We start from the raw sequence: 17325 nt of genomic DNA on the forward strand, positions 1-17325 counted from the left end.
CCCTCTATTTTCAAATCCTAGCTGGAACACTGTATATATATTTAGCTGATCTGTAACAATAACATCTTCATGCCTTATATACATGTATCATGTACTGTAGTACGCCGCTAGATTAAAACTGACGAGGAAAGGTAACACACGGCCTGTGAAAGCTCTTTTTTTGAGAGCCAAGGTGGTCGTGTGGTCTAGCGGGACGGCTGCAGTGCAAGCGATTTGGTGTCACGATATCAAAGTAGCATGGGTTCAAATCCCGGCGAGGGATTTTAAATGCTATTTAAAAATATAAAAAATCAAGGCAACCAATTAAAGCAAGGAAACAAGTGATTACTTCAGTGAACCATTTTCTAAACTTGTCCAATAACTGACTTTGTCAAACAATAATATGACGCTCTGGTAAGTACCACATAGATGCATAGAGATAATTGACTTACCTGACAGGAAACTGGTATCTGTGAATTTCATTTATCCAACAATTGTTTTACTTTCCATGGGAAACAGGAAGCCCTGACTCTTTATGATATGAATAAATGCCCTTACAAAATCATGTAAATGACAATTTTTATCGATTATTTTGTGGTATTTGTCTAAATATATTGAAAGTTATAATTATGATAATACATAGTTATAAACTTTAAAAAACAAATTGATCAGTATTACAAGCAGTAATCGGGTAGGACCTGCGCCCTGCGCCTATAGCATATATCGAACAGATATGGCGCATAGAGTGACCAATGTAAGCGCCCACATGGTGCACAATATTTTTGTCGAGCCTGCAACTTTTGTTGCAGAAAGCTCGACATAGGGATAGTGATCCGGCGGCGGCGGCGGCGGTGTTAGCTAACTTCTTAAAAGCTTTATATTTTAGAAGGTGGAAGACCTGGATGCTTCATACTTTGTATATAGATGCCTCATGTTACGAAGTTTCCGTCAGTCACATGTCCAATGTCCTTGACCTCATTTTCATGGTTCAGTGACCACTTGAAAAAAAAATTCAGATTTTTTGTAATGTTAAATTCTCTCTTATTATAAGTAATAGGATAACTATATTTGATATGTGCGTACCTTGAAAGGTCCTCATGTCTATCAGACAGTTTTCACTTGACCTCGACCTCATTTCATGGATCAGTGAACAAGGTTAAGTTTTGGTGGTCAAGTCCATATCTCAGATACTACAAGCAATAGGGCTAGTATATTCGGTGTATGGAAGGACTGTAAGGTGTACATGTCCAACTGGCAGGTGTCATCTGACCTTGACCTCATTTTCATGGTTCAGTGGTTATAGTTCAATTTTTGTGTTTTGGTCTGTTTTTCTCATACTATATGCAATAGGTCTACTATATTTGTTGTATGGAATGATTGTAAGGTGTACCTATCTAGCGGGCAGATGCCATGTGACCTTGACCTCATTTTCATGGTTCAGTGGTCAAAGTTAAGTTTTTGAGTTTTGGTCTTTTTATCTAATACTATATGCCATAGGTCATCTATATTTGATGTATGGAAATATTTTATGATCTTTATGTCAGTCGCGCAGGTTTTATTTGACCTGACCTCATTTTCACGGTTCATTGCTTAGTGTTAAGTTTTTGTGTTTTGGTCTATTTTTCGTAAACTATAAGTAATAGGTCAACTATATATGTTGTATAGAAGCATTGTTAGCTGAACATGTCTGCCTGGCATGGTTCATCTGACCTTGACCTCATTTTCAAGGTTCATTGGTCTTTGTTTAGTTATCTTGGTTAATGTTAAAATTATGTGACAGTTGTATAAAGCTTAGCTTTATACTTAGGACTTTCAACATAATATCAATGATAAGTATAGAAGGCGAGACATTTCAGCGTGTGCACTCTTGTTCACTTCATTTCGAAACGTTTAGATATCGTCAAAAGGATTTCTGAGCATCATTGTGTTCCGTGCCGCCATGTGTGTGTTTACAACTGTGTAATGTTCCTCCAATGATAGGAGCACATATATTTTTTTTTTATTTATATATATATTTTATTTATATATTTATTTTATTTATATATATATTTTATTTATATATATATTTTTGGGACGCCTCAGGTGTTTTCTTATGGTAATAATAGAATCATGCGGTATAACTGATTACCCAAAAAAACATAATTAACCATCATTCATGATATAATTTTTTATAAACAACTTAAAATTTAAAATTTGGCTAGTACAGACAAGATTTTTTCTCTAATCATAATCTTTAAAGTTAGCTTAGCTTACTATTATTTTTACTGAAAATCCCCAAAGCCTTTTTATGATTTTTTTTTGTCTCCATAAAAGGCGCTTAACTGTCCTTGTCATTTTTTGTTCTTTGGCTCGTTTTGACATTTTGTAAACATGCCTTCAGCGAATTGTTGTTTTGTTCTATCAATTAATGATACTCTCTACTGTTATTCTTGTCATTGTGATGAAGTAATAATAATACAAGAAGTGCAGAAATGTCCTCTAATACGGAACGTCTGGCATAAGTATGGTAGCGACGAAGATCCAAATTCAATTTAAAAAAAAACATGAACATGAACAAGGCAACAGTACTAGTTTTAACCAAGGTTTTGTATAGTTTGTCTAACTATACAAATCCTTGTTTTAGCATTGTAAACAAAGCATTGGTGGCCTTCGGCTGTTGTCTGCTCTATGGTTGGGTTGTTGTCGCTTTGACACTTTCCCCATTTCCTTTCTCAATTTTATTGTTATCTTAAATATTGTCCAATTTGGAAGAAGTTATTGTTTATTCATTGAAATTGAAATTAATAAAATCACAGGAACAATATCCAAGATATTAATTAGAATCATAAAGGTAAGTACCACCACCTCTTAGCTGAAATATACACTTTTTTACTATAGTCAATTCAAATGGCCCACTCATTTGACAGCATGGCCCATTAAATTTATTTTTGGGGGGCCCTGGGCCCATTGAGAAAAAATCCTTCCAGATCACTGTACGAGATGTGTTAATAGGTCAGCATACATGTTCAAACAAATTTGTCAGTTATGTTCATATTTGAATATATTATTGCCCTGTCATGACAATTTTTTTTTACCTTGGTTGTGTTTTTGGACAAATCACTATAGATTAAAGAGAGAAACAGTACACAGAAAAAAATCAGCAATATAATTTAACAAAATGAGATTTTAGCCATGAACATGATGAATAGTAGTCAACAATGTTGGAAATAGTCCATTAATGAAAATGTGCAACAGACCTAGGTGAGTGACAGACTTTTAGAGCCTGTAGTTTTAAAGTCTTTACTTGCCACTGCAGCTATAAACAGGTTTAGTTTTATTCTTAATTAAAGAAGTATATATACATTTTATTTACAGGTTTACAATTGTGCCAGCTTGATATACAGATTTTACAGAAAACTCATAAACGGTTTGTAATTTTATCTTTTAATCTTGTAATTAATTTGACAGTATTAATTAACAATCAACAAAATTTGTTTTGGAATAAATTTTTGAGTAAAGAAAAATTGCAATGAAAAAGATATCTTTGTCACTACGTGGTTGGTTAGTATCGAATGGATAGTTATCTCATTGGCAATCCTACATCATCACTTCTTTTAATTTATATAATGAAAGTACAGTGATCATTTATGTAGAGTACAGAGATGGAAAATCATGAAAGGTCAAAATAAATATTCAACTGTGTGCAATTTCTTTAAATTCTTACAGTTTTCAGTAGTTTCTTTTTTGATATAGTGGATGGTTATATTTTTCTAAATTGCTTCCCTTTACCATTTTACTTAACTTCATAAATAATTCATTGCACTAATTTACAAATACACGGACTTCTGTCAAAGGGAGGTAATCTGTTATTTTTCTTACCTGTGATCAGTATAAATAAGTACAGGAAAAACTACCACAGATCTAACTGTTCTAACATCACATAGAATAAAATTACATATATGTAGACAGCAACCAAAACTAATTTATTTGTGATGGCCACTTCTCCTTTAGTGATTGACTAGAAGAAATGTTTCCAACGAATCCAAGGAAGATATTATTCTTAATTTTTTTAATTTCATTGTAGAGATACATGTACTATAAGAAGATCTAGTGACGGGATGGAGAATTGTGTAGCATTAAATCTACCAAGTGTTGACGGAGAGATTACAGTACAATATAACAAACTAGAATTACTACAGAATTTGACAGTACTAGAAGTATATAGTACTTTACACCATTCTTCATCACTTTCTTCTCACAACGAGGAAGTATTTATTTGTGTTGGAACCAGTACTGATTCCTGTAAATCTCAAAGATCTTCTATGTTTCAGAATATAATATCTCAGCTTTTAAATGGAAAATTTGATCTTGTAAGTGCACTGTTATTTGTTTGTTGTCCCCCGCACATGTATACAATTTTGCGATATTTTAAACTATCCCAGTACAATTTAGCCAACTTTTTGCAGTAATTAATTAACACTTGTAAATATAACTCATTGTGAATGTCAAACTCTGATCTTCTTTTAATCTAATACATCATCAAAATGCAATTATCACGCAATGGAGAGCATCACAAAAATTAACCCCCTTGTAGTAACTAATAAGGGGCTCAACATGAAAAAAAAAGGAGGAATGTACTTTGGTGAAAAATAGTACTTTATTTATTCTGAACTTTATTGAAACCAGGTAGGAGATTTCTTATATAAATCTGTATAATTAAGTATATATAATAATATTCTATAAACAGGTGTTGCTTGCAAAAGATTTATCAAAGTTTTTCCTTTTGAAACCATTAACATCTGTATCAGCAACCTTGACCCTAGTGTCAACAGAGGTCATTTTAGAGGTTGAAAAACAGCTGGTTAAAAAGAAAGATGAGACCTTTGCGGCCGAAGATATTGAGATACCAGTCAAAACCAATGTAAAAGACTGGCAGGGATTAATGTCAAAATTATGTAGCAGTAAAGTACCAAATTTCAAACAAGAAAAAAACACAGGTAAATATGTAGAATATTGAAGACTTAAGTTTTGATGGTCATCAACTCATGATGAAGATCAATGTACAACTTAATTAATAGTGACTTTTGTAAAGCTTGAGTTCATATTATATTTCCCTGTTCTTCATGATATTAACAGTTGTCATGGCATTCAACAATTAATAGTATGAATTTATCTGCTTTTGTATTGATTAAAAACAAGTTTCTTAAACATATATATCACCATCAATGGCATCATGAACAGGGGTGGCAGAATTGATATTTAAAGTTCTATGACTATTTCATAGACATCTTACTTATGAATGGGATAGTAAAAAGCTAAAGCCATCATACTTTTGCATCAACAATTCTTACATACGGTCCAAGGACACAGTTATTGTCCTTTGGTTTTTGTTGTCTACGAATATAGTCCCTTGTGTAAACAGTGTATAACTTGCAAAATTTTTTCATGCACTTTCCCAATTTATTTTTTGATATTTCATGCATGAAATATTAAGTAATGGAATGAAATTACAAATTTGATGCTGAATCTTTATGTTTATGTTAGTAAGTCTGAAACTGTCAAACTGAATTTTAGACCCCCTTAGTATAGAATTGTCAATATTTTGAGTTAGAGCTGGTAGACTTTTCTATAATTCAGATACAATTTGTCCCAATAGTATTTTACTACAATGTAAAAATGTAATTGAGATAGATCAGGTGTGATTTTTTTTTATTTTAATTTTGAATTTATTGTCAAAAAGAAATGCACTACGAAATGATTGTTCTCGGGCCAAATTGATAAGGTTCTGTTTTCTTCAACTTTGTTCTTTTTATGTGAGCGCCGCTTTAAAAAGTAGGAATATACTGTTTTACCTCTGTCTGTCTGTCCCATGAATATTTTTCATTGCATCTTTCTCAGGAACTACATTACAAGTGTTTCTGAAATTTGGTGTCACAGTTAATATAAGTCAGCTACACATGTATACTGTGTGATGTGTTTTCAGATTCATCACTCAACAACTTCCTGTTTACCAAACACTGACATCATTTTACAATTTATACATGATATGGACTGTTTTTGACAATACAATGCACTTATATCGGGTACTTGCATCATGAAGTCATGCTAAATTACTGAAATCTTCACAATTTTAGCATTTTAGTTAGATTTTAGACGGTTTCCATCTTAAATGAAATTGGCAGCATTCATTCATAATATTGAAATATAAGCTGTATTTGATGATAATACATAACATACATGTATATAAAGGTTGAGGATGAACATGGATGTGGCCACTTTCATTTTTGACAAAAACCATCTGAAAAGTGACGATTATTGGTATATTTGATAGATTTTTCATATTTAAGCTTGAATCAGAGCGTTTTTAATGACTAAATCAGTTAAAATCTGTCACATCAACTATTTGAATCAATTGAAATAGACACTTAAGTGTTTAAAAAGTGTCTATAATCTTTCGTTAGATGAACCTGAAATTTGAGGCCAAAATCAGCCCTTACCGGACCTACTTCTTTTAAGATATGTTATTCATAATAGTTTTCCTCTGTAACAGTTGAGATAAAAAGTTACACAAGAGGAGTATTTAATCCAAGATGTGAAGATACTCTAAGATATATTATTCACTATAGTTTTCCTCTTTTACAGATGAGAAGAAAAAATCCATTGGAGGAGTATTTAATCCAAAATGTGTAGATAAGACCCATCTTCCAGGTTGTCAGGCACCTTTCATCACCTTAATTGATAAACTCAATGAAAGGTAATTTTTTTTCTCTTGTGGGCAATACAAATCTGGGGTTGTCGTAGGAGGAAAGAAAGGAGTATTACTTTTCAGTATTTGTACCATTAACTCTTATGTAACCTTTATGTATTAGATCAGATAGTTTACCAATTTTTAAAGAATGAATGTAATATTTTTTCTGTTTATGAAGAAATAACATAAAAACTGTGGTGCACAAGGAACAACCCGTGTAGTGCATTAATTTAAAGTATGCACCATATTTTTATGTTATTCCAATTAGACAGAAAAAACATTACAGTCATTCCTTAAAAAATGGTAAATGAATGCAACTTTTTTCCATTCAACCAATTATAATAATACCTTGACTTAATTTTTATTATCAAATAACTAAATTATGTTGTGCAATCATCAAAACTAAAAATGTTTGGTCTCATATAAAAAGAATACTAATTGAATTTATTACAAATTTCAGAATTTCCCAGTTAGAGTTTCTATCTGACAGTGAAGTTAAGACTTTGAGACAGTTACAGAAAAACTACCATATAGAGAGCCGTCCACCAAAGCTTATTGACCATACACCACAGCGTTCAGGACTTGATGTCACACAAGACAATGGTAATTAAAATCTAAACACTCTTATACCAACTGTTGTAAAAGAAGTGAAAATTTGATTATTTTTTTAAAGCTATATATAGATCTATGTCAACCAGTTGAGAATTAGAAGTGAAGAAAAATGAAGTATATTTAATTTATTTTATTGACGCTCATGATTATTTCAATTAAACTGAATTTCAATAGATTGCATTTATCATAAGACATTTCAACATTTTTAATCAATAATTTTTGTAGATAAATTTAATATCCACTCAGATGATAATCTATTGAAAGATGATAAAAGGAAGGATTCTGTACCATCACGAGGACAAATGATTCTTACACGTAGTAAACAGGCAGTTAAAGAAAAAGAAGAAGAACCCATTAAACAAACAGAAGGGCTAACAGTTAAAAGTAAACCAGTTATTGATACACCGACCAATGTTGGTAAGCATTAGATATAAACAATAGGCTATGTAACCTGACACAAATATAGAAAACAGTAGATATGGTTTGATTGCCTATGAGACAACTGTCAACCAAAGGACTAAGATGTGAACCCTTACTGGTCACAGTTCTACTTTCAGAAATGAGCAAAACTTATACCTTAATTTGGCTTAAAGGGTCCTGGGATGACCAAAATAAGCTGAAACGATACAAATAAACAAAAATATAAGTGACAAAACAGCAACCACTGAAATACACCTGGATGGGAACAGGAACATAACAAATGTGTGAAACATATTTATCCAAATGTTATGGAGATTATGTATTGATTATGCAAAAAAGTTCTTTCTTAAAATAAATTTAATTTCTAAGCTATATTTTTTCATCTTATCAGAATTTTAAATGAATTTTTATCATTTAACTGATATGAACTTAAATCATGCTCTATAGAAAAGTCTGTGTCAAAAAATAGGGTTACAGCAGTAAACATTGTGTCATAATATTAATCACTTTAAAACAAACAAATATGTAACAAGGAAGTACATAACAGCATATAAACAAAGAACATTAGCAAAAATTAAAGACAAGAATTCATACAAAATGTATCATAGCACAATAACACAATAGAAACATTTCTACTTGTAGATTTTAAAGATGAAAATGAGCTAAAACAATACTTGTGCACAATGTATGATAGAAATGTGAATGAAGATTGCAGTTCATTATACGCAGCAGTACAACCATTAGTTACAATAACTTTATATTATATGAGAGAATCAGGAAAAGACAACCCGCAGGTAGTTCACATTCTTTTATAAAAGCGTTTTTATAAGGGTATTACATTATTTATGGGAATTTATTGCATAAACAGCTTCATTGCAATCCATCACTTCTTCATTTTAATAATGCATCTGCCAATGTAAAGTTTTCTTGTTTTATATAGCTTAGATACTATCAGCAATAGTTGCATTTTAATTGGTTTATGAAATGATTGTTTAATAGGTGAACATGTATGTCAGGCTTTGACCTCAATTTTATAGTTTGTTGGACAATTTTAAATTTAAGTCTGTTTCAAATATACTACAAGCAATACAAGAATTAATTCCAACAAGAGTTCTTGCCCTTGTCATAAAATTTATGCTGGAATAGCTTTCATTCCTGACTTTATTCCTTGAAAGATAGACCTCATGCAAAAGAGTGATGATGGTTCGATGTTAACATTTCTATTTTAATGATCCATAGATACAGGAATTTATTATTTTTAGGAGGCTTGTGAACAGTTGTTAAAATCAGGAATAATTTTATCCCCGGAAAGTTTACGAGAGAAACATCTAAATGAAGATGACATACAGATGAAGATCAGGGAGTAAGAATTTATTGAGGAATATTTCTGAAATGTTTAGTGGTGTTAGTTGGATTATAATAATAATAATAATAAATTATTTATTTACAGAGGGTAAACACAGTTAGTTACAATTAGGTCCAAAAAAAAGTATATGTCTGTTTAAGGTTACATGCTTTAAAAAAATAGGGTAGGTAGGTCGGTATTTTCATTTTATTTTATTTTTTCATTTTATTTTTTGTGACACAATTTTGAGTGTGTGGTTTAGTCTTGTCATGGTCCGAGTCGATCATAGGATGAGTTTACCCCTAATTTTAAAGTTTGGATTATTTCCCTTTGTTGTTGATTGGAAAAAAATAGCGGCAAAATGTTTATTTCATCACACGAGTCATGAATTTCCTTAAAACAGCTATGATATTCATAATTATGAACATTGGGATATATCAGGCAACACTATCTTCACTTTTAACACGAGTTCAGTTTATTTTTCACTTTACAACGGAGAACTCTTAATTTTATTTAAATATTGCTCAAGACAGGAGAAGTTAAGTATCTCTACTATTATAAACTACATGAATCTATAAAGTATCACTAGGCTTAATTTTGTTAGCTTGGCATCAATGCTAGATTATTCATGCATACCGGTATCTAGGACAAGAAAAATAACAGAAGATGCAAGAAGAAACTTAAAATCAAGACTTTGCCAGCCTAACATTAAGTTTATTGTAGTACAAAATAGAATGTATAGTATTATATTACTATCAATAGTATGATAACAGAATTTATTGTAAAGCAACGTAATATTTCCCGCAGAACATAAGAAAGTGAATGTGTAGTGATTATCGGTTTTTTTTGCGAGTTAGCTCAGCAAACAATAACAAAAGCTTCTCATTGTGTCGAGTTTCTGATATTTTACCATATCTATACGAAGGAAACCTGATTATCTGTTTATCGTTCTTTCACTGGTTGTTTTCCCATCCCTAAAACAGTTTTATGCTTGAAGCTTAAGAAAGCAAGCTTGATAATATCTCCTCCAATATTGTGATGCTTGATAACTTCTCTGACATTTTGAGGTTGCTGAAAATGCCTGCTCTCATCTTAAAGTCGAGATTTGAGAATTTCAGAGCCATGAGCAGGGTTTCATATGCATAGGAAAGGATAATAAGAAGTATTATATTGCTATCAACAATTAGTATTACAGGATCTGCACCAATATCATGGTGAGGGTATCTTGAACCTTAACAGTAACACTTGCTAAGATAAATTATACACAACTATTTAAATTAAATTCACACTCAACATTGAAAACACTTTTATGCTGACCATGAAATAGTAAACATTATATATCTGTTTCTATATAGATATCAACTACAGATAGTGCTAAGATTAGAGGTTCAGTCGATGATACATGGAGGTGATCAGAATGCATCTGTCTTAGAAGATAAAGTAGATGAGGTATATTGGTGCGAGCAATCAAAATTACAAAAATATGTCTTTTTTATCAAAGCTTTCCAGTATTGTAAACTCAGAAATTATTCCATGCATTTATTATTGCTATTTTTTCATGTTAAACTAATATTCTCAATTTTAATTTTTGCGATATTGAGAAAAATCCTGTTTAATTCAATAATAAAAACATTGCAATAATTTCTGAATTTACAGTATATTATCTACATGTATATTTTTGCAAGAATTTTTAATATACAAAATAACCAGACATTCAAAATTAATAGGCATTTTATTACAAACTGAAAGTAAGTGTTGTCTTGTATGGCACAATTATAGTTTCACCATACCAAATTTTGGAATTCCTGATTCATTCACAGCAAGATAGTCAACTATATGTGATTTGTGGTTTGTGGTTTGTGGATTGGTTTGTATAGTATCAAGGATTTGTATAGTATACATGTGCACTTAAAAAATCAATTAGTCTCAAGACTTGGCTAAAAATATTCCAGTAAGAACCTTGTCCCTTTGAGTTCAAATTACTTTAACAAGAGCACCATGTGTATCCTTTGGCTATCTATTATTTGTACGAGAAACATCTTATACATGTCTTATTTAAAGATTTGATTATACACATACTATGAATATTGAATAAAAAACAAAAAGTTAAATTGTTTTTGTTGTCATCTGAAATTGTTTGGTGTATCATTTTTTATCATTTTTTTATAAGGATTTTTCTTTTTCACATAAGCGAGTCTATTAAAGTATTCCGGTCCATTTGTCTGTTTATTTTGTAGATAGTAACATTGCTAAGAACAATCAGTTTTATAACAGAGCCAAAGTTGCTGTCAGAGTTCATGAAAAATAGTTTGGTTGAAAAGTAAGTCTAATATATTCAGGTAAATATTTTATTCAGGACTCTTGAACAGAAAATATTGAATGTATGTTATCAACGAGACATACTCAAGATTTATAAAAAAATGCTCTTTTTTTCAATTTGAAATCTTGCCTTATAAGAACTTCTGCTAATTAACTGTTGTACTTATTTTGTTAAGAATATAAATTCATTTACTATCTGTTTTTGACATTCTCCCTAGACTTAGGTTATCACAGAAGGGTTTATAGTAGGGATGGCAACGAGTACTCAAGTACTTGGTTACTCACTCGGAAGGTAGAGTACTTGAGTATAACTTTAGTACTCAGATACTCGTTTGCATGCTATAAATCTTGAGATATTTCTACTCACATTACGCTGACTTTAGTTCCGTTGAAATATCACCTTCATAATACTATCTAAAATTCATTAACAACGTAAATACATTTATCCTGAGACTTCTATTTGGTACTAGCATGGAAGTATTATATTTCAATGTTACTTTCATGGTACTAGTATATAGTAGTCTGTTCCTTACAAGGAAATGTTTACATGTGCACTACTTGTAACAAAAAATAGAAAGTCAAACAGTCTTTCATCTGAAATTGTTGACTAGATCATATTTCTAGACAAGAACAAAACAAAGTACCCTGGGGTGAACCCAACTGATTAGAAACATTTTTAACGGTGTTTGTACATGGATCAACACTTTCATGGATTAATAACTCATCATAAGCCGTTAACTTACCTTTGTTTGTTAATCAAGACTTCTATACATGGATCAACACTTTCATGGATTAATAACTCATCACAAGCAGTTAACTTACCTTTGTTTGTTAATCAAGACTTCTATACATGGATCAACACTTTCATGGATTAATAACTCATCACAAGCCGTTAACTTACCTTTGTTTGTTAATCAAGACTTCTATGTAGACATTATTGGTATGACTTTTAAATTAATTTAATTAGTCTTCATTTTGAAACTAAATTATTGTTTAATTTACAATTTAAAGAGAGGCGACAAATACGAGAGAGATATTCAAACTCATTAGTCAAAAATAAACTGACAACTTCATCGCTGAAAAATAAGGAAAAACACAAACAGACAAATGATATTGCCATAAAAAAAAAAACAGAAAACTTAAGACTAAGCAAAACAACAAGCACAAGTAATTTGAAGTCCAATATTGTTGTTGACAAAATTATGGACAAGTCATACTATAAAAAATACCAACTCAACAGGAACAGATGATATATATTGTCTACTTTGTTTTACTTATATATGCAAATATTTATAGTTCTACTGGCATGTTTCTAATTTGGTTCATTAACACATACACAAACAATAATTATACCCCCGCTTTAAAAAAGGGGGGGTATACTGTTTTACCTCTGTCTGTCAGTCCGTCAGTCCGTCCATCAGTCCGTCCGTCAGTCAGTCCGTCCCATGAAACTTTCGTCACATTTTTCTCAGGAACTACACATCCACCCTTTCTGTAATTTGGTATCAACATTTATATATGTTAGCCATACCTTGTGATGCGTTTGTCAGATTCATCACTTGACAACTTCCTGTTTACCGAACACTTGTATGATTTTACACATGATAGCCAAGTTGAAAATTTTCGTCACATTTTTCTCAGCAACTACAATACAAGGATTTCTGAAATTTGGTTTCAGGATTTATATAAGTCAGCTATACCGTGTGATGCGTTTTCAGATTCATCACTCTAAAACTTCCTGTTTACCGAACACTTGTATGATTTTACACATGATAGCCAAGTTGAAAATTTTTGTCACATTTTTCTCAGGAACTACAATACAAGGATTTCTGAAATTTGGTTTCAGGATTTATATAAGTCAGCTATACCGTGTGATGCATTTTCAGATTCATCACTTGACAACTTCCTGTTTACCGAACACTTGCATATTTTTACACTATTAATATTATCCACTTGCGGCGGGGGTATCATCAGTGAGCAGTAGGTCGCAGTTTCACTTGTTGCTATTATGATAGGTTATTTGTAGAAACGGCCTTTGGTAATTCATTATTTAATTGACACGAAAAAAGGAGGATAGATACACATATTAAACTGTTGATCAAGTTATTTTTGTAGTACGTTTGTCATTCATTAATATGTTTATGAAAGGTGGTAACAAAAACACAGAATCCCACCTAAAATCTTATTTTTGAAGATTCATCCGAGTACTCGAGTACTAACAAGTATCATGAGTTTATAGATATTAAGCCTTCAATAAAAAATACACACCCAAGCCTTATATCAAACTACAAGTTTGAGGTACATGTATAAGATGAATTTTAAAAAAACCACCAAGATTAACTGAAAAGAGAATATGAAAACATAGTAACCTTGCATTTATGATAATTGGGTTTAAATTGCTTTAAATGATTTTGACCAATATGGCAATAGTCTTCAGGTCAATTAACAGTAAGATTACACTTATAAAAATCACTGTAATTAAATAATGATTGGTTTGTGGAAGTATTCTACTGTGCATTATTAATGTTTGTTACATACCAAATCTAGTGGGTTTCGTTGAAACATGATTAGTTGCCTTGTACACAGACATTGACAAAACCACAAATTTCAAAAATCCATGAAAATGGAAGTTTTTTCGTAATCCACAAAAATAAATGAATCCACAGTAATTTACTTAATCAGCATTTCATAGGAATAGATAAATATACAATTTCAATTTTTAGTTTTATTCACAACTTACCCCAGATGTTGGGTAGTATTTATGATGAGTTGATGCAGCCTTATCCTGCTGAGCTGGAGTCCATACTGTCACCTGATCAGAGTGCTGGAGACTCATCAGTATTCAACCAATCATTACAGAGCTGTGGTGGAGACGTGAGTCTGTCACAACCACCATCAAATGTATCAGATGTACTCATTGATAGAGCTGAAAGAAAAAGTAGCTGGTAGAAATTTTTATTTTTATTTTGAATTAACATTATGATAAAAGGTTTTGCTGGATTCTAGTTTTTCTAAAGCACCTAATAAAATATATGCATGTTTACATATATTTCTTACCCTGCATATCTATATGGCTTTCATTATTGTTTATATCAAAGGTGCAAAGTTTGTTGACATTAAAACAAATTACCATATAGAAATATCTCTATATACAGGTTCAGTTTTTCAAAGGTTGCAGCTACGATTTATAAATTGAGTAATGAAATAATTCAGTAATTGCCAAATAAAACAATCTTTTCAGACAGCATTCCATAATAGATATTCCTTATGTACAGGATAACTATGCATAACAAGCAAAATTCAAACAGAACTAAATATAGCTATATGATTGATTAAACATGTGCAGGTGCAAGGTAAAGTGGGAATATTATTTGTGTTTTCAACTCCTTTAATTTTCAACCCAGATTTCTCAATCTTTAAAGCAAGATGCACATATGTTGAAGTTGTGCATATGCTATTCTGGAATTGTTTGAGGAATTGATTCTCATTTTTTTATGCCCCACCTATGATTGTAGAGGGGCATTATGTTTTCTGGTCTGTGTGTTCATTCGTCCTTCCATTCGTTTGTTCGTCCGTCCGTCTGTCCTGCTATAGGTTAAAGTTTTTGGTCAAGGTAGTTTTTGATGAAGTTGAAGTCCAATCACTTCAAACTTAGTACACATGTTCCCTATGATATGATCTTTCTAATTTTAATGCCAAATTAGAGTTTTTATCCCAATGTCACGGTCCACTGAACATAGAAAATGATAGTGCACATGGGGCATTCATGTACTGGGGACACATTCTTGTTTTAGACTTAGAAACTTGGTCATTTCTTCAAATATTAAAACTTTTAGTTTAGAGTATTCTCTATTGTTAAGAAACAATCTGCACAACTGGGCCATTTGACTCTTGAGCATACAGAATTGGTAAAACCCACTCAATTAGATATCAACAAGAATTAAATTTTTCATCCTTCCATGAAAATTAGAAACACCGAAAATAAAATTGAATCCCCAGTATATTTTATTATGAGAGAAAGATCTCTTTTTTGTATGGTCAATATTAAGTTTTTATGATAATGTCCATTGTGCTATACTACAAGTCAACTGTTAACTAGATTTGGCATATATAATGATTGTGAAGTGAACATATCCTTCTAAAAGGGTTCAAATGGTCTTGACCATTGATCAATGTTAAATTATTGTGATTAGCTTGAAAAGTACTGTGGTTTTCTGATGTATGACATTTGACTCGTCGTACCACTTGACGAAGTAAGAGAAATCCCAAAAAGAAGATGAATTCTAATAAAACATACATGTCTGATGAAGTATAATTTTGCTTGAATTCTTTGAACAAAATTTGCTTACTTTGTTGTGTATATAAAAACAAAAATAGTTGCAGATGTTATTGGTTTATGCATACATTTGAATTGAGTGGATAGTTTATAAAAACAAATATCCTACTTCTTTGTTTAGGAAAAGTATACAAATAATTCTAAAGAGTTTATTAGCATTATTACAGTAAGATTGCACTAATACTTTGACATCACAAATTTACTGTGTAATACATAAGCAGTGATCTCATATATTCCTTATGTATATAAAGGGACTCCTCACATGTCTATATTTGACATGGTTGTTTTACTTCTGGAAATAACAATTAGATGCAAATCAGATGTTACATCACACAAAATATTTTAAAGTTAGCTCTTCATTCTTATTTTTTATCCCTCCAAATTGTGATTTTTTTTCTTCATGAAAACTAGCTTATTTGGAATAGCATATTTTATCTTGATCTCAAAAACCAGGTAGTATTTTTATCACTGTTTTATAACTTTTGATAATAAATATGACAATTTAATAATAAGGTTTTCTCACAGAACAATGATTATTAATTAGGTCTTTCCACTTTTCTGTGGAAAGACCTATTGTATTTCTTCTGATTATTAATATTAAGTCTTTCCACTTTTCTGTGGAAAGACTTATTGTATTTCTTCTGATCTGTGGAAAGACCTATTGTTTTTCTTCTGATTTTTTTTTTCCCGCCAAATTTTGTTCTTGCGATAAACATTTGTTTCGCAATATGTCGCTTAGATATTTGGTATATGATATCGAACAGTTTATGCGCTTTTGAAATTTACCCTGCGTAACCGAATACTTTTCCTTGTAGGAGTTATCTCCCCAAACACTGTTTTCCTTGTGTCCACTACTCCTTCGCAACCGTAAAAGATTACGACAAATTTATTTTATAAAATTGCTCGTTAAATCCTTCGCATGATTTGTCCAATTTTGACCGAAGCAATATGAACGCTCCATATGAGAGTTATTTCCCTTTTTGTATTTGAAATTTTGAAATGTATTTTAAACTGGAACACCATAAGTGATAGAGACCTAGGATCTTTTGATTTGAGGTCCTTGGTCCAAAAAAATGAAAATTAGGTCAAGGTCAAAGGTCAAGGTCATATTCTAATTTTTGAATGTGTCTTATTTTCACTCATTTTCATTAACCTTATAAGATATCGACAAATTATTTTGTATAAATTGTTAGTTGCGACATGTGGTAACTAAATAATTTTAGTTGAAAGGGTGCGTAAACAATGAATGGGAGTTTTAGCCCCTATCATATCTTAAATTATGTTTAAAGTGATATAACTTATTAACCATACATATTAGAGACTAGGTCTTTTGATTTGAAATCCTCAGTTTGTGACCTTGAAATTGAGGTCAAGGTCATAGGTTAATTTGACGTTCTAGATTTTGACCTTTGCTTTAAATTCATATATATACATCATAAAGCCATATGAACTAACATTTTAGACTGATTTTTTATATTTTAATATCAAAATAGATATTAACTGGTGGAAAGACCTTCAATTGTTCTCTGAATAATTGGTTTTTAATTATTATTTTTTTTCTTCCGCCTAATTTTTTTCTTGCGTAGT

General features: G+C 31.2%; 1 protein-coding gene across 1 annotated transcript in view; it reads left to right on the forward strand.

Moving 5' to 3' along the window:
- The window catches only part of LOC143071874 (treslin-like), a 55321-nt gene that overhangs the window by 3648 nt on the left and 34348 nt on the right, over positions 1–17325 (forward strand). The window contains exons 3-13 of the mRNA XM_076246510.1: positions 3334–3385; positions 4043–4328; positions 4706–4955; positions 6601–6712; positions 7167–7309; positions 7544–7735; positions 8381–8532; positions 9001–9101; positions 10439–10532; positions 11321–11403; positions 14126–14347. Coding sequence (XP_076102625.1) covers positions 3334–3385; positions 4043–4328; positions 4706–4955; positions 6601–6712; positions 7167–7309; positions 7544–7735; positions 8381–8532; positions 9001–9101; positions 10439–10532; positions 11321–11403; positions 14126–14347 — 1687 coding nt within the window. The remainder of the gene's footprint in view (positions 1–3333; positions 3386–4042; positions 4329–4705; positions 4956–6600; positions 6713–7166; positions 7310–7543; positions 7736–8380; positions 8533–9000; positions 9102–10438; positions 10533–11320; positions 11404–14125; positions 14348–17325) is intronic.

Source organism: Mytilus galloprovincialis, chromosome 4 (assembly GCF_965363235.1).
Source record: "Mytilus galloprovincialis chromosome 4, xbMytGall1.hap1.1, whole genome shotgun sequence".
NCBI classification, from domain to species: Eukaryota; Metazoa; Mollusca; class Bivalvia; order Mytilida; family Mytilidae; genus Mytilus; species Mytilus galloprovincialis.